The sequence below is a fragment of the Syngnathus leptorhynchus genome, chromosome 3 (assembly GCF_054491065.1).
Source record: "Syngnathus leptorhynchus isolate UIUO chromosome 3, UIUO_Slep, whole genome shotgun sequence".
Lineage (NCBI taxonomy): Eukaryota > Metazoa > Chordata > Actinopteri > Syngnathiformes > Syngnathidae > Syngnathus > Syngnathus leptorhynchus.
This window is the reverse complement of record NC_141197.1, coordinates 15743892-15763532: the sequence shown is the minus strand read 5'-3', so window position 1 is coordinate 15763532 and position 19641 is coordinate 15743892. Positions and strand designations below refer to the sequence as shown.

Here is a 19641-nt window from a genome sequence, read left to right as displayed (position 1 = left end):
CCAACCATTATAGAGAAGGGCAGTGACACGATAAGATAAGCGGTAGAGTGGGTACATATATCATAAGAGGCTATTTTGGTGCTGCTGCTTTGTTTAGCAAGCAGCGTTTATCTTCATCATGTCTGTGTATGACAATAATCATTTTTGGGAGGTGTCTAATTCAGAAAGGTGCTTCATTTGCCACCCTTTGCGAGTAAAGACTAAAAGGTGACCTGTCAAGGTCATTTGGATAAAAATGATTGGCACAATGTTGGTCAAGACAGTCCAATGCAATTACTGACATTGCAAATGTGCTCATAAGTGGAATGTTTTTTCCCCACCCTGCTCTTCGCATAATTTTATTCCGGATTCATTTTTCTCCACACTAATCAGAACCCGCTGAACACACTGTAGATTGCTGCAATCCACATCAACCTTGAGTGCCATCCTCGGTTAATATCCTTGGGAAGACCAAAAGAAAAAAAAAGTCCAATTACATTTTTCACTAGTGCGGCCCTTGCTGTATAATCTATTTCACATCCACGTTTTGAGCCTTAATTTTGTGACCATGAAGTGCACAGGTGATGAGGGGGGGTATATTAATCACCAAACATTTTGTTGACACTGACTGTCCTCATCTGCTCTTTGCTTCAAGTCATAATAATAATTATCCTACCTTTCACCCCCCCCCCCCCCCCCCAACATCCCTCCCATTAGATGCTGTATTTTCCAATGACTGATGCTAAGTGCACATGCTGTGCTGTGGCCAAAGAGCTAAAAAAGGGGAAACAAATGAGGCAGAGGAAGCTTTAGTGAGACGGTTTTTACTGCAAATAATCAAAATGGATGCTTTAACAATGCAATAGGCCAGCGGTTTGGAAACCTTTTACACCAAGGAGCACCTAAAAAATACTTAGCTCTCCAAGAGCCACCATTATGAGCAACATTAAAACACAGTAGTCGGCCAATCCAAAAAGCGTTATTGCAAAGCACTCTGACATTAAGCAAATGCATTGTAATTAGTTATTAAACACAACAGAACTACTTTAGGTGATACTTTTGCAAACCACTAGAGGGAGCTCACTGAAGCTACACGAACCACACTTTGACGAGTGTTCTCCACGGTATCGATTGCCCATATCATAAACTTTTTCTCCTTTCCTCATCCATCTTCAAAGTGACAAACTAAAAGCTGAGCAGAGATGACATCATCATGAATTAAGGAACTTAGGTACTGGTTATGAAGGCCTCTAACCAGCTATTTCCACCCCAGTGATGTGTGAAATGAGTGTAGTTATCTAAAAATAAACGTAATTCAATAAACTACCATAGGAGGAAATTAGGTAATGTCAATGTAACCTTGTGAGGATTTATTATGCTTTCAAATTTATATACACATTGATGACAGACTTCTGAGTGCATTACGGCAGCAGCTCTGAATTTAAGCGTCGGTGATGATGCACTGACATCGTCATTTCTACACTTTTATTGCATGGCGGCAATATTTGCTCATTAAAAGACAAATAAAGAATGACAGGTGACGCTTTCACTCGTGACTCCTGACTGGCTGCTAAAAGAGACGTTTGTCACGCTCTTGCTGTGAAGCTTACTCCTTCATCTGATTGGCCACTAATGGATTTGACACTCTGAGCCTTCACCAAGGACTCGCAGAGTGTCGTTTCTTTTTCAAGTTTTTATTGCCTCTTTCCTGTATGGATTTGCGAAGCAATCCATATAGTGTGTCAAATATGTGCACCTATAAACTGAACCAATCAATCACAAGCACTATTGAATGTAGTCCTTCTACCAAGCTGACAATAAAAAGTAGTTTGGGGTATGGCTGAACGAAAATGCCATAGAATTAACTGAAATGTTGGCAATATAGAATGTGAGAGTTTAAAATGACACAGTGCTGCATGAATCAGTTTGTTCGATGAAAATTTGACAGCTTGTGTTGTTTACTGTTTGTGTTAAGAAAGGCTCAAAGGGTAACATGCCAACAGTAGGCATGCTAACATGAGAATGGGAAGCAGACGCTCTGAACGACGCTGGAAAGGTTTGAATGAGTCTACGAATAGGTAGAAAATGTACAATATCTACATTAAATTGCGAATGTTGACTTGGAAAATGTGAAATATTGACAATTGGGGAGGGTGAAACAGTTCTGTAGGTAAACGGGTTGAAGCTGGAGAGGTTTGAAGTTGAGAAACTTGAAAATATAGGGCATTTTGAAAATGTGAAAATGACTTTACAAATGAGCTCGGCAGTTTAAAAGCGGAAAGATTTGAAGTATAATTGAATGAAAAATATCTGCAATAGGATTTTCTTCATGGACAATGTGGAATTGTGGAAAAAATATATATATTGGGGATGCTAAAAAAAAATATCCAAAATGGGCTGAGTAATTCAACAGTTAAAGTTTTAGAAGGGCAAAAACGTGACATAATGATAATAAGATGTATTTAATGCAGAACATTCTCATCAACATTTACCCAACAAGGTGTCAATAAAGCATCGGATCGACTGTGATCATTTACCGTTTGAAATGTCATTGTGTCTGCAGCTGGCAAGGAGATAATACTCTTCCCTCCAAAGCCTCCTGTGATTTCATTTGCAGGAGTAAGGAGCGGAAATTGCCACGCTGTGAAAATGCAGTTCTAGCCACATGTGGCCCGTTAGCACATACAGTGGTGTGTACATTGCCATAACCGAGTGACGGTGAGGAAACGTAAATGCAACTAAGCAAGCAGGATGCTTGGCTATGAGTTACTTCAAGTGCCACGTTTGCATTAACATCTGCAAACATTAAACAAGGTACATAAGTGACAAGAACCATGAAGACAACATTCAAACCAAAGTGAACGTTTAAAGAAAAGAAAAAAAGCACTATAGATGCTATAATTTGCATTTCTTGGCTGACAATTATTTTTTCCTGTGGTGCCTATTTGAAGTGAGCCATTTATTTATTCAAGTAGATGATACAGTTTTGTTTCCCAGGTGGGAAAGAGGTAGGCATGTTTTTTTTTTTTTTATAATTGTGGTATCAAATATTCAGATGAAATAAAATTTTAGCATTGTCGATACCAGGCTTTTAAAAAAAAAAAAATCAAAGCAGTCCGAATTATTATTAATAAGCATTTGAGTTACTATTGCACTCGTGAAAGCTTGTGGATAAACACGCACAAATCCAAGTTTTGTATTATTACAACTCACATCCATAACAAGTGGAGGAAAAACTAAAATATGAATTCAATAATACAGGAGCATGATGATTAGCCTTGAACTATCACAAACACCCTGCTTGGATATTCAGCCTTAAAGGCTCCTAACGGAGGCAAGTAATGAATGACATTTAAATGTTAAATAAATCTCTGTCTTATTGGCATTAATTAGGCGGATTAGAGGCAAATATCAGGAGGAGAATCCAATGTTTTTGGCATTTCCAGAGGTCTCGCAAATCATAGTGAGGTGCATTAGTCCTGCATTAGCCCATTACTCCTGACACACGAGCGTAATCTCTTCAGTCACAATAATGGGATAATTGCAAATTTGACACCCCGAATAACTGTCCCCGTGTTTGCCAGGGTGCATAAATGCTGCGGCTTGCACTATTTGATGCATTTTGTGAGCTGCCGCAATAACGCTGCCGTAAAAGAAAAAAAAAATCTATTGGGCTATTTCAAAGCAGTTTATTTAGTCGTCCCAAAAAAACTCAACCCATTCAGAGTACTCTTCACATAAACGTGTGAAGGTCATCTGTTCAACTCAACTGGCGACCCCTATATTAGAGGGAAATCTTAGAATAATCAACAATGTGACAGGTGGTTACGACTTGCTGGAGTTTAATACTAAATCAAAAGGACTATTACCAACAAACAGCATTTATTTGTGGTGGAAAGATCTCGGAAAGTCTTCACAATTAATCTGAGAGGCTGTTTACACAATGTAGTGCTGCTGTTTTGGTTAGCAAATGAGTTCAAACAAGCTCTGCAGTTGACTCTTCACAAATAGTGGCCTGTGGACATTTGTTAACTCACACAACTCACATTGAGATTTTTATTTGTATGAATATTGCAGAGTGGTCAAATGAAAGGCTGAATTATAGGGTGCTGCTGTTTTGGTTAGCAACAAGTTCAAACGAGCTTTGTCGTTACCTCCTCAACATTTGTAAATAGTGCTCTGCTTCTATTCCTATTTTGGATATTGGGGGAGACAACATTTATTAGACGGTAGTCCACAATCGCATCTGTTGCCGTGGAATTCTCACCGACTCAGTTCAGAGAGAGGAGCTACTGAGCCACTTTGACTGGCGGCGACTTAAGTCGGCTTTAGACTCTCCTGCAGTGGCATAGCCCGCCCACCCGCAGATCTTCCAGGCTACAGTCCTCTAAGATATTACCAGTCTCACCTGATTGCCCTGCGCCGGATTTACGCCATTCACAAAAATCGGGCTCCCAGGGTGAATAAGTCCATTTATAACATAATTAAAGGTTCCTGCCATTTTTTTTCTGATGGGAGAGGGAGATGTTTATGTGTGTGGTGAGTGAGAGTGACTGATTGCGGACCTTGCATTGATTTCAAGGGCGACTACTTAGTTGGATGTAGTTGACTGGCTTGTCTTAGAAAACTTTTCTATATACTCTGAGATGCAAAAGGAGGCTCGTTTATCGGCGCAGCTGAATGCATGGATGTTGTACACAAGCACATTTGATGAGCTGATTCACTCCCGTTGTTTGAATTAAGAAGTGAATTCTTTTGCTGAGAGCATCTGTCACAAATTGATACTTTACAGCGGCCTCAATAACACCGCAGCTGCTCTGATATCTGCTTGCAAATTACGTCTTCTAGAAGCTTTGAAATATTGTTAGCCTTGACTTCTACATCTCTGTTATTCAGAATAAAACAAAGCCCCAATAGTCTTTCAAACTACTTAAACAAATAATAAAGCTGCCCTGGCATCACTTGAATATGAAAAAATGTTTTAATTGCCATTTTCCTTTTTTTCCCTGATCTCCAACACAATCAATAAGCTGAGACATAATGAAGATCGCCCAAAGTGAGCAGATGTGCCAAAATTGATTGTGTCTGAAAATAAAAACTTTTCGTGGTAATCTGTCTTTTTGTTTGTGTTGATTTTCTACTAAAGTATACTTGGGAGCGGGGGGTGTTCTAGGGGATTCATTACCAGAGGGAAGGCTTAATCCATACCCCTGACAACTTTTTTAAAGAATCATTACGTATTTGCCTTTGCTGAGATAAGATCAGCGTTAATCATCAAACATGAAGCGATAGTCATCCTTCATGATAAAACTTGGCTTGACTTGAAAAACACAATTATTTTGGTTGTTTATCTCGATTTCAACCGATGCTCTTAAACATGAGTATGCTCCACAGCATACAAACCAAAAGTAAGAGTTTGAGGTGTGGAATTGGATGACTCACTCTGTTTTTCTCTTCTGGGGGGGCATGCCTTCTTTTATTTGAAGTGTGGCATTTTTATCAATGTGGCTAACGCTGTTATTTTTGTCTTGAGGGGTCAACAGGAGGCTTTATGGCGGCCTTGCATACTGTATACTTCAAGTGGATGACATGTATGTTGAGTAACTCAAGTGGAGTTAACACTAGAGGTCACTTTAGAAATTCTGATGAGTGATGAATTGCAATGCTGATGACTTAATGTTACATTGAATGCTGTAGCTGTAATGCATAGAATGCTGGAATCTCTTGTTTTAAGATTTTATACATCTCGTATGCAATTTATGCATCTGCTAGTTAAACATCTCCAATCTTTTTTCATAATGGGGTTGATTTATGATACACCACAAAGTAGAGCTAAAAATAAAAGATAGGACAAAAAAGCCTCCAGATGATCCCCTCAGAATGAGAAAGATAAAAAATGTAGAAAGACAAAGCTTCCCCACTAGAGAGTCAGTGGGCCTCGCATTGCTCTAAGCGCAGCTCTGAAGATGGGAAACATCCCAAATCAGATCACATTTGTGTTTGTAATTGCACGAGCAACAATCCCACACCTGCCTAAGGTGTCTGACAGCACCCAATGGAGACTCGACCATTCCTACATGTAAAGTACACTATGACACAATGAAAATGATGTACAGTAACTATTCTCAGAGTGGCATTTTTCACACCATTACCTTCCTGGTATGTAATGTATGTAACAAAGGGTTAATTTACCCAATATTTCTCCGTGACATGGCAGAAATGCCAGCTAAAGTTCCGTACTTATAAGTGGTGGCTAAAACCATTATCATGTTGAAGCCAAAAGGTAAATAGAGCTGTATTATCACCACGGTGGGCTAGGGATATGTCAAATTAGCTAGTCATGGCTTTGCACAAGGTAAGCAGAGCTGCATTCAGCCACTTTCACAAGACTGGCTCATATCCTGAAAACTGTCTAGTTTCAGCCAGACAGTGTGTGAAATGTGCATATTCTTCATCCTTGGGGTATTTTGACAAAAACATGTCAGACATTTTAAGAACACTAGGAACTCCTTTAGTTGGTGCAAATTGGTATTCTTGAACGCTTTATAGAGACATTGCATTTCTGTAAGGCCTGATGAGTGCAGTTGACTATTCCAAAACTGGTTATTAAGCATTTACCTGTTTATACCATTATTGAAGAACACATATAGAAAGTAAGTACCCTTACTGTAAAGTGGCGCGGAACTTCCTATCTATAATGAGCCAATAAGCAAGATGAGCACTATTTTTTTTTCCCCCGAGTGTTTACCTCAGCAGAGGTCGAAAGCAGAGGCCTCATTACTGTCTATGCTGAGTGCAGGGTTCCTGGAGGGAGGCCCAGTGGGTCTTACGAGCATGATGGGCTGGTCAATATGTTGGAGCTGCGTCCCAAAAGAAGCTCCGTGGCAGTCTCGTGGGAATGCATCACACATTTACTTTCTGCACAGCTCTTCACATTAGCCGGCCATATAGTGTAGTTTCTGTTTATGGAGTTTCAAACCACTCGAGAGTGATGATACTGCACACAAACATCCATGCACGCAAGCAAGCGAGTTGTATTTATATCTGCTTATCTACTTGTCGATCGCGTCACTGTGATGGATTTGCTCTCGAAAACATAAGCTGTGTCCATCCCCCGAATCAATTTGCAATGAGGCACACACCAGCCGTGGACATTGGATTCAAGGCTATTGTTACGTTAAGGTGATCTGCTCTGAAATTGGGACAAGCATTTATTTATTTATTTGTCTATTTATGTATTTAAGTGGATAACTATTTTTTAGGGGAAAAGGAGCCATTTTTTGAGGTGTGGTTTTTATGTAGACTGAAGTTTAATACGACGGTGTTAATTCAAGTGAATATTTTTTGGAATGGACAAAATTGAGGCATTTATTTGTGATCAGCATCTTTTCAAATGGATTAGACAATAAAAAACAATTTCAGAGGTGTGGCCTTTATTCTTCCCAGTGGATGAAGATTTCGTTAACATTTTTTAAGTGGAACAAAAAACGCCAAAGAACATCTAAAACAAAAACAAAAAAATTATTTGATGTGATTCACTTGAAAAGATGACATCATGAACAATAACAGTTCAAACGCAAATAGTAACTTTAAAGGCTTGTCTTTCCAAAATGTTGGTGAATTTCCGAATCCTACGACCTTGGGGACATTCAACCTTGATTATATTTGTACTTTTGTTGACACAAACAGAGAAAAAGCATAGCAAAAATAACTCTGTCTGAAGTAATGACTTCAACCACTAGTTTGAATTAAATCCCAAACAAAGCATGTGATTCAGGGCTGACGATATGGCAGGCTTGTTTTGTATTCAGCATGGAAACCATTTAAGGCTTAAGGTGCCTTGTTCTTGTTGTCTTTTTTTTCTGCACAGAAAAGAGAACCGCGCTGGAGGCGTGACACCAAGCTTTAATTTAGGAATTTAATTTCCATACACAAAATGGGGTCAGGCGATGAGGAGCAAATTGACAAGACACAGCAGGCAGGTACTTGTCGTTTTTCTTCTCAAATGGCTTTTAATGAGAAGCAGCCTTTTGGCCCAGTTTTTGTGTTTTGGCTTGAAAAAGCACTTTGATCGGTGCATTGCCCGCGTTCTAGCGCCGACCGCCTCGCCGAGCGCTTGGAGGCCTGTGAGATCCTAACACCGCAAGACCAAACCAGAGAGCTACTCTCTAGAGATGTCAGCAAGTTCGAATGTGGGGAAAAAACACAGCCACGGCAGGCGTTAACGGTTGCTAACGGTGCAAACGCAGACCATCGTCCCTAATTTCTTAAAGCTCTTAACGTGTGTGTGGCTCAGACCAAAACAGATGTGCCCTACGATTGTTCGTTGGTTCGTCCAGGTTGTCACTGTCTATCAGTTGGTAGAGGCTCGAGCTCACCTGTGATGCTACTGAGGACATAAACTCTGGATGGCTGCATATATTTTGTATATCTGTCAGAATATTAGCCATCATCGCACATCAGTAGACCTCATTTCACCCAGCATCAAAGTTGGAAACTTTCGGCATAACTTTTTCTTGAAGGACAGTGGTAAGAGGAGCGTGTAAATAAGATCCCCCAGAGCTTTTCTTGGACCAGCAGCAGGATTAATGGTTAGCATGTCTGCCTAACAGTCAAGACGTGTTGGGTTTGAAAAAATAGCTATAGACGTGATTGTGAAGTGCGGCATACTGCGGTAGCGCTTAGGATGTCTGCCTTACAGTTACGAGATCTGAGTTTGAATCTCTGCCTAGTTTGCATTTTCTTCCTATGCTTACATCAGTCTTCTCCTTCCTCTGGCTTCCTCCTTGTACATTGCAAAAATATAAATGCAAGATTCGTTGTAGACCTCTAGAGTGAATTTGAGTGTAAGTGGTAGTTTGTCTACATGTGCAATGTGATTAGCTAAACAATGTGGCATTGGAAACAAAATTGTGATTAATTTCTCCTAGATCAATAACAGAACTGTTACGGGTGGAGTTTATAGATACTGCAGTTTTTAAAAATAGCCAGATTAGCCCCTATCTCTAGAAGACACACTAATTTACCGCCGTACTTCTTGTGTCTGATTTGATTGCAATGTATTCATTGCCTAGAAATATTTTACATGAACTAAACTTTTATTGGAACAGATTAGTGATAGACCACAGTACATTCAGGGTACAAATCCAGGTTACTTTGCCACCGTAGGAACGAAAGCTAGCTACAGAACGATAATCCACGCTCCAAACGACTGCCTCAAACAAGCTTGCAAGGCAATGTTTGACAGTGAGTGCATATGGCATCTAAGCATTTATATGCATGCAGTTAATGATCTCTGACCTATATCCTCTTGAATTTTAACGGGGGAAAAAAAATGAACAGCACTCAAGTCACGGTACGTTCCATACTCGCGAGGGAATAAAGCTCCAGACCACGCTGCAGGGAGAAAAACAATTTCAGCTGCCTAAGTCCCATTCTCCCAGTCACTTGTTGTGAGAGCTGAATGTAAGCAGACTGTAAATTGATTTAGGTTTAGCCTTCAGTTCACGCTAAGAAAGTTAAGGTTTGTTTCTCTCTCGTAATAGGTGTGGACCCTTGACGATTCATTCTGCCTTGCAGCCATGGCTACAAATTGTCAGTTATAACCAAGAAACAAATTGCACAAGGCGAGATCGTGATTGGATACCAATTTGTTGTTAGTTATTTGTTAGGATGAGTACACAAAAACTACAAAACCTTAAACGAAACTTGCCGAGGTGCAGGGGCTTATCGGGGTGCAGATAAAAGCGGGAGTTTTTGGTGTTACAGTCATTTTGCATTGGAGCCAAATGGGGTAATGTTGTTGCAACAAACACTGTGATGGATAAATTAACCTAGTTTATCTGTCTATTTCCAAATACCTGTCTGTGAGGCACTTCAGATTTTTATGATACAACAATAATGCTAATTCCCATTTGAAAAACTAACACAATTATCCATAAAAATACCAACACAATTATCAGAATTAGCTTCAGATAAGTGTGACATATTTGACTGTTGGGTGAAGTGTGTACTCGTTTGATTCAACAGCTTGGAGATGAAGTGCTGTCTCTTCAAGTAAAAATGCCATCTATGGGTTTATTGTCTTTAAGAGCCTCATGTGTAATCCACAACTCACACAAGTTTTTTTTTTTTTTTTCCCAGACCTTGAGATCAACATGTAGCAACAGACTCCTTTCCTCGTCGTCATGGTTATGAAAGCCGTCCTCGCGTTGGCACACCCTGCAGTGGAGGGGATGGTGTGAGTAGAGACTCAAAAAATGTTGACGATTGTGTTATGAATCCTGCTGCTTGAGGTATTTTGACGAGTGCGGGTCAAAGCCATGTAAACAGGACAACTGGGAACGCTGTTAAATGCTGAGAATGTAAGAATATACTTCAAAATAAAAGCATTTCATGGATGAAAGCCCATCAATCTTGTTATAACTAAGCAAACTGGGGATAGTGGGATATCGATACACCACATCTATAATATTGCAAAATGATGACTTTCTTCGCCAAATGTAGTTTTGATCAACAAAATCTGGCTCACTAACTTTGGGGAAAAAAGTAAACCGTATGCGTCACTGGGTAACCATACCCAGAAATCTTCAAGATGGCCAACTACATAAGCGGGGCTTTTTTTTTTTTTCAATTGTCCTTATTAATAATGTTGAATATAGCCAAGAGAATGTTTCTCAGAGTGAGTCAGTGTTTTCAGCTCTGCAATGCATATTGGGGGGGGGGGGGGGGGGGGGGGCAGACTGAGAGGGTTTGGAGGGAGGAGATCCCTGAAGATAGTAAGTGGCTGTTTGATTTTTGTCTTCCCGGGGCATTTTCTGGGTTCTGAACAAACTTGGTATAGGGCCGAGTGTGTTCCTTTCAACAGGGAGCTGCTAAACGTGGAAATGTGTGGTAACTGGTGTCTCAAAAAAGAGATGCTAGCTATCTGGCTGGCTGGATTGCTGGCAAACAGGGCAACTGATCCTGGGCCAGTTGTCTGAAACAGCGTCAATGTCGGGCTTCAAACAAGGCTGGCATTTAACGCACCGCCTGCTCGTGAAGCAGATCATTCGCAGATCAACTCATTTGATGAGCTACCATTTTTTTTTATTTATAATCTCTTAATTTCTGCTGCCAACAGGATCATATGCCATTCAGTTAAAATAAATACAAAATAAAACCGGACACTCAATTTGGGTTTATGGAAATACATGTATTTTGTTTTGCAACACCCATTTCAAAAAGAACACCTCGTCTCAACAAGGGGGGTGGGGGGGGTGGTGTAAATAAAACAAGCATTTCAATGCTTGCCAAACTGGAGATAATGCAGAGCAATCACGGAATAGCTCCTTTGATGAGGTAGCATTTTTGTGTATCATCTCGTTTTGTATTGTTTAACTGATATTATTATAAACAAGAATGCAGTGACTGAGGAATGTGTCAATCTTATTCAATTGTTGTCAAATGTTGCTCACCACTGCAGTCAAACAGCAATGACAATAATAGAAAATGGCAAGGTCGAGTAAGTTTTCTGAAAGCTTCACGCGAATGTCTTGCAGTGTATTTGAGTTGTGAAGCAGTGAAAAAACTGAAACTGGATTATTTCACTGAGACAAATGAATGTGTTGGATTAGAATCTAAATCCGACACTGCTGTCGGATGACTACTAGGCTTTCAGTTTTTTTAGTTAGGAGAACTACTTTGTGCGTTTCAAACAACCGTTTCGTATTTTTTCACAGGTGCTTCGGAGAAAAACAAGATTGGAACATTAAAGGTATGAAATTGATTGTAAAAATAAAAAAATCGGGATCAGCAAAAATCGGAATCAGTTGGTCAGTCTTTTTAACAATCAGAGATCGGCCGGAAAAAAACTGAATCTGCGCACACTAATATTTCAGAATAAAATGAGCAACTTGTATTACTGTTACCATCTAAACGCACTATCATGTAATGCATTACCCCGAATACTGTTGGCAACCAATCCAGGGTTACGCCATTCAGAATGGATGAATGAATGAAAAAAAACCAACTTTTGAATATGACCAAATTTCAAGTGGACTAGTGTCGTCAATTGTGATAAATTGTGTTTGTACCTTCTGGTTCTTCTGTACTGTAAAATTCTAAGATTAGATAGATTTCTATAACATGGAGGGAAGGTAACATGGCCACAGCGCTGCCACTCGCAAATGAATAACTATGGCTAGTTTTTGATTCATGACACACTTCCAAAGATTAATTAAATAATCCTCACCCAGCACGGTGGCCATTCTCATTAATAAAGCAGCAGGGTCTAACGTAATGACAACTATTGAGAAAACTAGCCTCAATCTATCCTGAGGCCTCCTGTCAGGGGGCAATGTCCTCCAACGTGCTGCATTCAGCCAGTGATAATTGCTCTTTCTTTATCGTCTTTTGACCTCATCTCATTTGGAGCTTTATTGTATTTGAGGAGTCCTGATTGCCTGCCCCGTGTTCATTTGTCTTGCGCCGAACACAGATGTGCTCCATCGAAAGCGTCTGCATAATGGCCGTCATAACAGTCCATCATCCCTTCTTCCTTCCTTACATTTTTCATTCTTTTTAAATGCTCCGTCTTGCATATCTTGACTATCCCACCCCCCGACTCGGTGCTTTATTACATTATTTCAATTTGCCAGCCTGGAAGTGTCCGATAAAGACAATTGTCTTCCATCGAATGCCATCTATTCTGCTGGAGTTAGTTTGAGCAAATATCTGAATGTCACCCAAACGTTCATAAAACGTTTCTTGTTTATCCTCTACCCAAGGTTGATGCCACAACTCAATGAGTTATTCCTCCAGTGGAGTCGCCGCTCCTGCCACTGTGATTATTACAAATGGAGCGCTTTATCGTGGGGTATTACCGTCCAATGTCCTTCCTTTATGTCCTTCTCATTGGACTCGTCAAAAAGACCGTCATGCGATTCACGGGTACGAGGGCGGCGTATGTCACCCAAATTGACTTTCAACGACAGCCGCAGCAGAAAAACTTTCACAAGGCGTGAGATTTACTTATATGATAGCAAGGGGGACGTGACAACGCATTATAGTGAATATTAATGTCGTGCACAAAGTGCAAGAGTAGGCATATAGTTGTAAAAGATTGACAGAGTTTAACCCCATTGATGGACCACCACTGTGATCACCAGACCTTAGCCCAGGAGATTTCTAATTTTAATTTTAATCGTGAACAGCAAATGAAATGGAATAATTTACACTCTCCACCTTAGAACGTTTTATAAATGCCTAAAGATGCCAGAATATGACTGCAAAACACTACTTTTCAATTAGACAGGGCGACAGACTGTGCACAGAAATACAAATAGCTCAGTTTTTCAGCATATAACTGAGGATAGGTTAAAAATAGACGAGGCTGAAAAATATTTTATTTTGAAAAGCGACCTGATTATTTCTGTCTACAACGGACGCTTGACACAAGTTGTTTCAGTTATGTGATGCTCATATTAAATCCCCAAGCTAGCAAACAAAGTAAAACAAAACAGACATATTTTGAAAGTTTCTTTGCGATGGCAAAAAGCGCCAGTGAGGATTCAACACAAGAGACTATACCCAAGAAGAGAAACAAAAGGTGTATTTCACAAATAATATCAGACGACACACTTGAAATATTGATTCACGGTGACAGGTGATTACCTCGCACAAAGGCCAATTTGCGGCGAGCGGCTCTTCAATGAGTCAATGACGCCTTCAGAACTGATATTTCAAAATATAGGCGCCTTGAAAGCTTCATATTTGGTCGGGAATTGCATTGCCTAGGCCTTCACTATTGCTGAAAAAATAAAACACTGCAATACCCATTGTGAACATACACGGGCACAAAAACATAATAATATGAATTTTGGGCAATATCGTTGAGCCCCAGTTCAACTTCCCAAGGCTGACATCACATTGTAAGATTTCGCACCCAAATGTATGAGAACGCCATCAATCGACAAACAATCCAACACAATCACCCAAATTCCTAATGGAACGTTATCTACAGTTCCACACTAACTTTTGAAGAGTCAGCATTTCATTTTACATTTCACTCAGTAAATCTTTGGAAAGCATGCTGATTGCCAAGAGTCTGAATTTAGTTTTCAACAACAATCTGATTCAATGGAAAGGATGAAATTATAGTTTACATTCTCCTGCCAATCACCTATTTTTAGTCTTTGTGAGGGCTGCGTTCTATTGTATTCTGTTCAGCAAGAGGCTATTACGTTATGGGCTTGTGTATACTGCCTTGATGCAGGATGGATGGATTTGGAAGTCTCGCCCCAGCCATACATTACATTGTTGCACCATCATATTCAAATATTTGTATCATGGGCTTGGAATGAAATGCATTATTTAACTTTCATGGTTGACAACCGTTATAGCAAGAACGGAAATGTGGCACACTTCCCATCCACGGGCTACTTGGGTGCACCAATGACTAATGTTTCAGAGCAAATGAATCCATAGATTCATCATAAAATACAGCTTGTCAGAGAATTAAGCTCTGTGGTTTGAACTTTGGAAAAGAAAATTACGCGTTTGGCAAAGGTAGTTTATTAATGAGCCTGATGAATCCTGGCAAACAAGAAAGCAAGATCCTCAACATGACCTCTTTTCAGACGATGAGGACAGCAACCCCCTAAAGGGAAAAGAATGGGGTGAGGTCAAGGTCTGGCTAAAAGGAAAATGATGAGATTAAAACTGCATCTTTGTCTCATATGAACCACAGTTATTTGTGGAGCAATGTTCTCAGGTTAAGATTAGTTTTAGTTGTATTGTATTGTCATACAGACTTGGCAGAGTGCCTTCATATGATTTGTCTAAACACATTTTACACATATAATTATGATGTTATGTTATTAAATGTTTTGTTTGTCTTTTCCACCATGGCAGACTATACTCAACTATTTGCTGTGAGGTCTTATTATATGTAATTAAAAAATGCCTTTGTCCATGTTATGTTCAAAGAGAAATAAAAATGGCCTGGTCTTGAAATTCAATACAAGTATAATGTACATTTGGAATTGCCTCTTAAATGTCCGCAGAACATTTTGATTTCTTAAAGTCAATGTGCAAAGGCTATTACAGCTACAAGTTGTAAAACTCCCTTAAAAATCGAAACCTCATATTTTTATTCATGTTGGGGCTCCGGCTAAATGGTTTGATTGAAGGCTGGAATAAGAAATGAGTGCATATTGATAAAACTCAAAATGGGCATAGTATGTTATGCAGGCAGATTGATTAGCTGAATGGAATATTGATGTGGCTGAATTGAAGAGATTTTTTTTAGCATTATTTTTGCAGCACATGTTATTTTGAACCTTTGAAGTGGAAAGGCCGGATTTCTACATTGTGGCATGTGATCTGGAATGTCATCTTTTGACTCCCAAGAGACCTTGTGGGTGATTATCAGTCAGTCCTGCTACCTCATCAAATTATTTATTTCACTGCATTCACATGGCAATTCATCATTTAATTATTTGACGGTTATTATCTATTCTATTGTTCCCATCATGTGACCAAGAATGGGCGATTTTATGCAACATTAGCCATCCAACATCTGAGTGGGACTTTGTATTTCCTCTGCCAGTCTGCCATCCCACGGTTGGTCAATTGCAAGATATTGATACTGATAACATGCCAGCTAATAGGTTGAAATTGCAGTTGGTCAAGCAATGACGTAAACATAGTATTTTGCCAATTATACCACAGTATAATGATTGAGCAATTGTGTGACAGTGGACTGTAAAGTCAAACTGATGTCCCCCAGCACGACAATAACAGTCCATGCTGCTTCAAATCAAAACGTTTCACAAACATGCAAACCAACAAACATGGTGATGCTTGTTATTAAGAAGGCAAAATTAGAAGCATCTTAGCAAGCAGCAGCAATTTATTTTGATCTGGGATAAATTATTCACTCAGAATCTGGACACTGCTTCTCAGTTTCCGGTTGTATCGTTATGCTTGTTTGTAACCTCAAACTCCCGTGAGTCGAACGAACGCAGATCATAAATGAAGCTTCAGAGAAAATGATACAATACGTGGTGATATTTTCCTTTCTACAAGCAGCTAATATGAAGCCCAGGTGTCAACATGTGATTGAGCCATTCCTGCAAAGTTACGTTAGAGTCATCGTGCTCCCTTAATGGGCGTTGAGACGAGAATGGTAATAGACGTCGGGGGCTGGCAATGGCACAAGGCGCGTGTTTGTTCATAAATATCTCCGGCCGGCATTACTCCACTTGCCGTAGCACCATAATCGTCAATCACAGCCTCTCCGTCCCACTTTAGAAGGAGGCTCGCTGCTAGCCGTGCCCTTGCGCCTCAGAGTACATAAGAGGTGGGAGTCTGGAAGAAGGCGTGCAAAGGGATTGTGATGTGATGACTGGCCAGCTTGGAAACATCTATTTAAAACCTCCCCACCTTGTCATTTCGACACCAAGATGCAGCTTTATAGTGTGTTTTAAAGCCTGTTTCCCTTTCTTTGCTTCCCTGGAAACAGGTGGGAGGTTAATAAGTGGAAAGACACGGGATGGGTTTCGGGGAGCTTCCATTCATCTCTGTCTCCCCGGCTGCTGTTATCTCTCTCTTTAGAGGGAGCTGAACAAGACGAGCTCATAGCGGGGGGAAGATCCCGAAGAGATGACCGGTGCCATTGTGTGCTCTCGGACTTAGATTCTCAGATGCAAGACACATTTTTTTTCCCTTTCAGCTAAGCTAGCGGGGTTATTGCAAAATTGCATAACGCGAGAAATGCCACACAATCTTTCTCTCCGTTTCAGACATCTTTGAGACGCCGAATTTGCAAAACGACAGGAATCTCGTTGATCCTGAACAAAATGCTTAAATAACTGTTGCGGTGCTAAGTGTTGGATCTTATCTAAGCCCCTTTCCTCTCACAGTCAGGCTTTGCAGCATTTCATCAGGTCTTCGCACCAAGTTTACCCCCGCACCCTCCGACTTGAACACACAAGTAGTAATTGCCCTAGTCTTTGATGAGGGAGGGAAAGCACACTCACTGCGGGACTAATCAACAATATCCTCCTGCTCCACAACAAAAAAAAAAAAGTCCAAATCTTAATCACAATCTCCACACTGTGAGGAAGAAACTGCGCTTAATTAAATGAACTCTTCCTTGGTAGGACACCCACTCGGAAGCCGCTTTCTCCCACAAAACCGGACGCGTGTGTGATTTTCAAGCTCACCTCCCGAAGTTCCTTGGCCACATCCTTGAGCTCTCTGAGAATTCCTTCCAGCTGGTCAATCACCATCTTCATGTGGCTGCGGATGCGTTCTCTCGGGCTGGGGGTCTCAGAGGTGTCCCGGGCCGGAGCTCTGCTGAGGGACATCCTTCACAAGGTGACGTGGGACCAGTGGCCAACAGGCTGAGGGCGTGGGGGAGCCGAGTCGGGGTCCATGTCTTTGGCTACTAGGAGCCTCAGTGCTACTGATCCGAACGGGGGCCCCGGTCGCGCAGGGAGACCTCAACATCTTAAAAGCACCTGGACGACCAAAACGCCTTTCCTCGCCCGCACAATCGGCACAGCGTCACTCTCTGGCAGCCATAGCGTCCGTCCGAAAACGGGTAGAAAGTGAACGCGGGAGAAGTCAAAGATGATAAATCCATGGAAAATAGAAGAGGCAAAAAAAACATGTGCCGAGGCTGGAATAAAAAAAATCTTACATAATCACACTGAGCCAACTCATCTCATGTGTCAGTGTGTACAACTCAAATGGTTCTAGAGGAGATGCTATTTAAAACACCGTTCTATACTTGGGGAAGAGCTTTTCCCTCTTGTACTTGAAAAACATTGCAACATTATGTCATGCTGCCATTAAAAAAGTCGATACATACCCACTTTCCTAGAAATAGAAAAATACAAGTCCCAAAATTGCTGTCTTTTATGAATTTTGAGAAGGGATCTTACTGATGGTTATGGGAAAATCTTGTATATTCCTTTTCTCCCCAAATGATAAAAGACATCACGGTCAAAATAAACTTAAGATCCCGATTTCTTTGCAAGATGGCAACTTAATGATGTCTTTTAGTTGTTGTCAAGAAGGTAGGTGGGCTGGTGAAGGTCTTTTCCTAGACCTAGAAAATCCAATCTCTCTTCCCAAAAGAAGGTTTTATTCCAGGTGGCGTAGGATCAGGTTGAATTAATTCCTAAGCCTACGAAACATGACTCGTGGCATGAACTGGTAAAAAAAAAGCAAACACAAAAAATCATGGTGGATGAGACACAGTTACAGGGGACACTGAGGCAAAGGAGCAACTTCTTCTCGAGTCTGGGTGGCACTTGATGGCCACAGAAGTCCACCTGGGGTGTGCCCTTACCCCAACCCAAAAAAAAAAAGCTGATAGAGAAAAAGACTCTCTTCTATCTCCCTTGGTTGTTGCTAAGGGAACCGGGTCTGCCTCCCCTTGCCGTGATTGGGTAATTATTTTACTTCTCCGTGCTGCGTGTGGTTTCCTATGCGGACTCTTCTTTCCGAGAGGCAAGGAGCTCACTTGCCATCCAACATGATGAGATAAATCCAAGAAAAGATTCCCGGCGGAGCCCGGGAGAATGAGCAAGGGGACGCTCTTCCCGCCCCATCCTGGGTAACGGCGCTGCCACAACCGCACATGGCACCTGGACGGAAGGTGGCAAGGAAAGCAATCACTTACTCTCTCTCGGCACCTTCAACATGCGATAGAGTGAACGGGACGGAGAGTGCAAGGGATTAACTCGGAGCTGGTGTCAGAACGCACCACCGCCACACGCACGGACACACGCACACGGACTTACCTTTTTCGCGCATCACGTTACTGTTGCTGCGCCTGGAGCAACCTGTCCATTTACATCCTTGGCATTCATAGCCACAGACTACCTCGCTCTACTTCTCTGTCTTCCACACTTTCTCATCCGCACTCTCTCACCGGTAGAGATGTCCACACATACACACAAACACGCACAGAGTTCCCTCCCTTCCCTTACTTACTGTCTTGACAGAGAGAAGCCTCTATCAGCAGGGGTCTTTCACTCTCAGGCTCGTCAGTAAGAGGAAGATGAAGCTGTGTGGAGGACGGGCAGGAGGCGCCAGAAAGAGCAATCGGCAGTCTTGGGGGAGCCCGAAGTGGTTGGAGAAGATGCCGCCGCCTCGGATCCTGTCAGCGCCGCTGCGAGCGTCAGTCCGATAACCGCGCTACTGAAAACGAGCCACCAGTCATCCCCCGCTGGCGTTCGCCTGCCGTCGCCAGGCAGCCGACAGACGGGCAAAGCTGCGAAAAAGGGGAGCTGCGCGCAGATGACAGCTTCTCCTCGCTCGTCTATCCGCCTCGTCTCATCGCTCTGACCACCGAGCCCCCCGGACCCCCCTCCTCTCTCCTTCGCTCACTCTCTTTCACACACTCTCTCTCTCTCTCTCGCTCTCCCCCGCCTTCTGTCACGCTTGCTCTTTCTACCGTCGCTCTGCCCCCTGCACCCGAGCCGTGTCCTCCCTGACTGCCGGATGAAGGCAAGCTGATGCCAGAGTTTATCATGTGGCTCAGACTCCTGCCAGCACCACTCGGCTCTCCGCTTCCACTTGGCGGAGGCGGAGTCTGGCGCCTTTAAAGGCGCAGCTCCTCCACCTTCATTCTTCTACCTCGCTTCTCTTCTGCATCTTCTTCATCTG

At 41.7% G+C, this 19641-nt stretch overlaps 1 protein-coding gene across 1 annotated transcript in view; it reads right to left on the bottom strand.

Annotated features, from left to right (window-relative positions):
- insyn1 (inhibitory synaptic factor 1) overlaps positions 1-17592 on the bottom strand; it is a 47134-nt gene extending 29542 nt beyond the window's left edge. Inside the window, exon 1 of the mRNA XM_085908161.1 lies at positions 17187-17592. Coding sequence (XP_085764287.1) covers positions 17187-17330 — 144 coding nt within the window. The 5' untranslated portion in view covers positions 17331-17592. The remainder of the gene's footprint in view (positions 1-17186) is intronic.
- Between the last annotated feature and the right edge of the window lie 2049 nt (positions 17593-19641).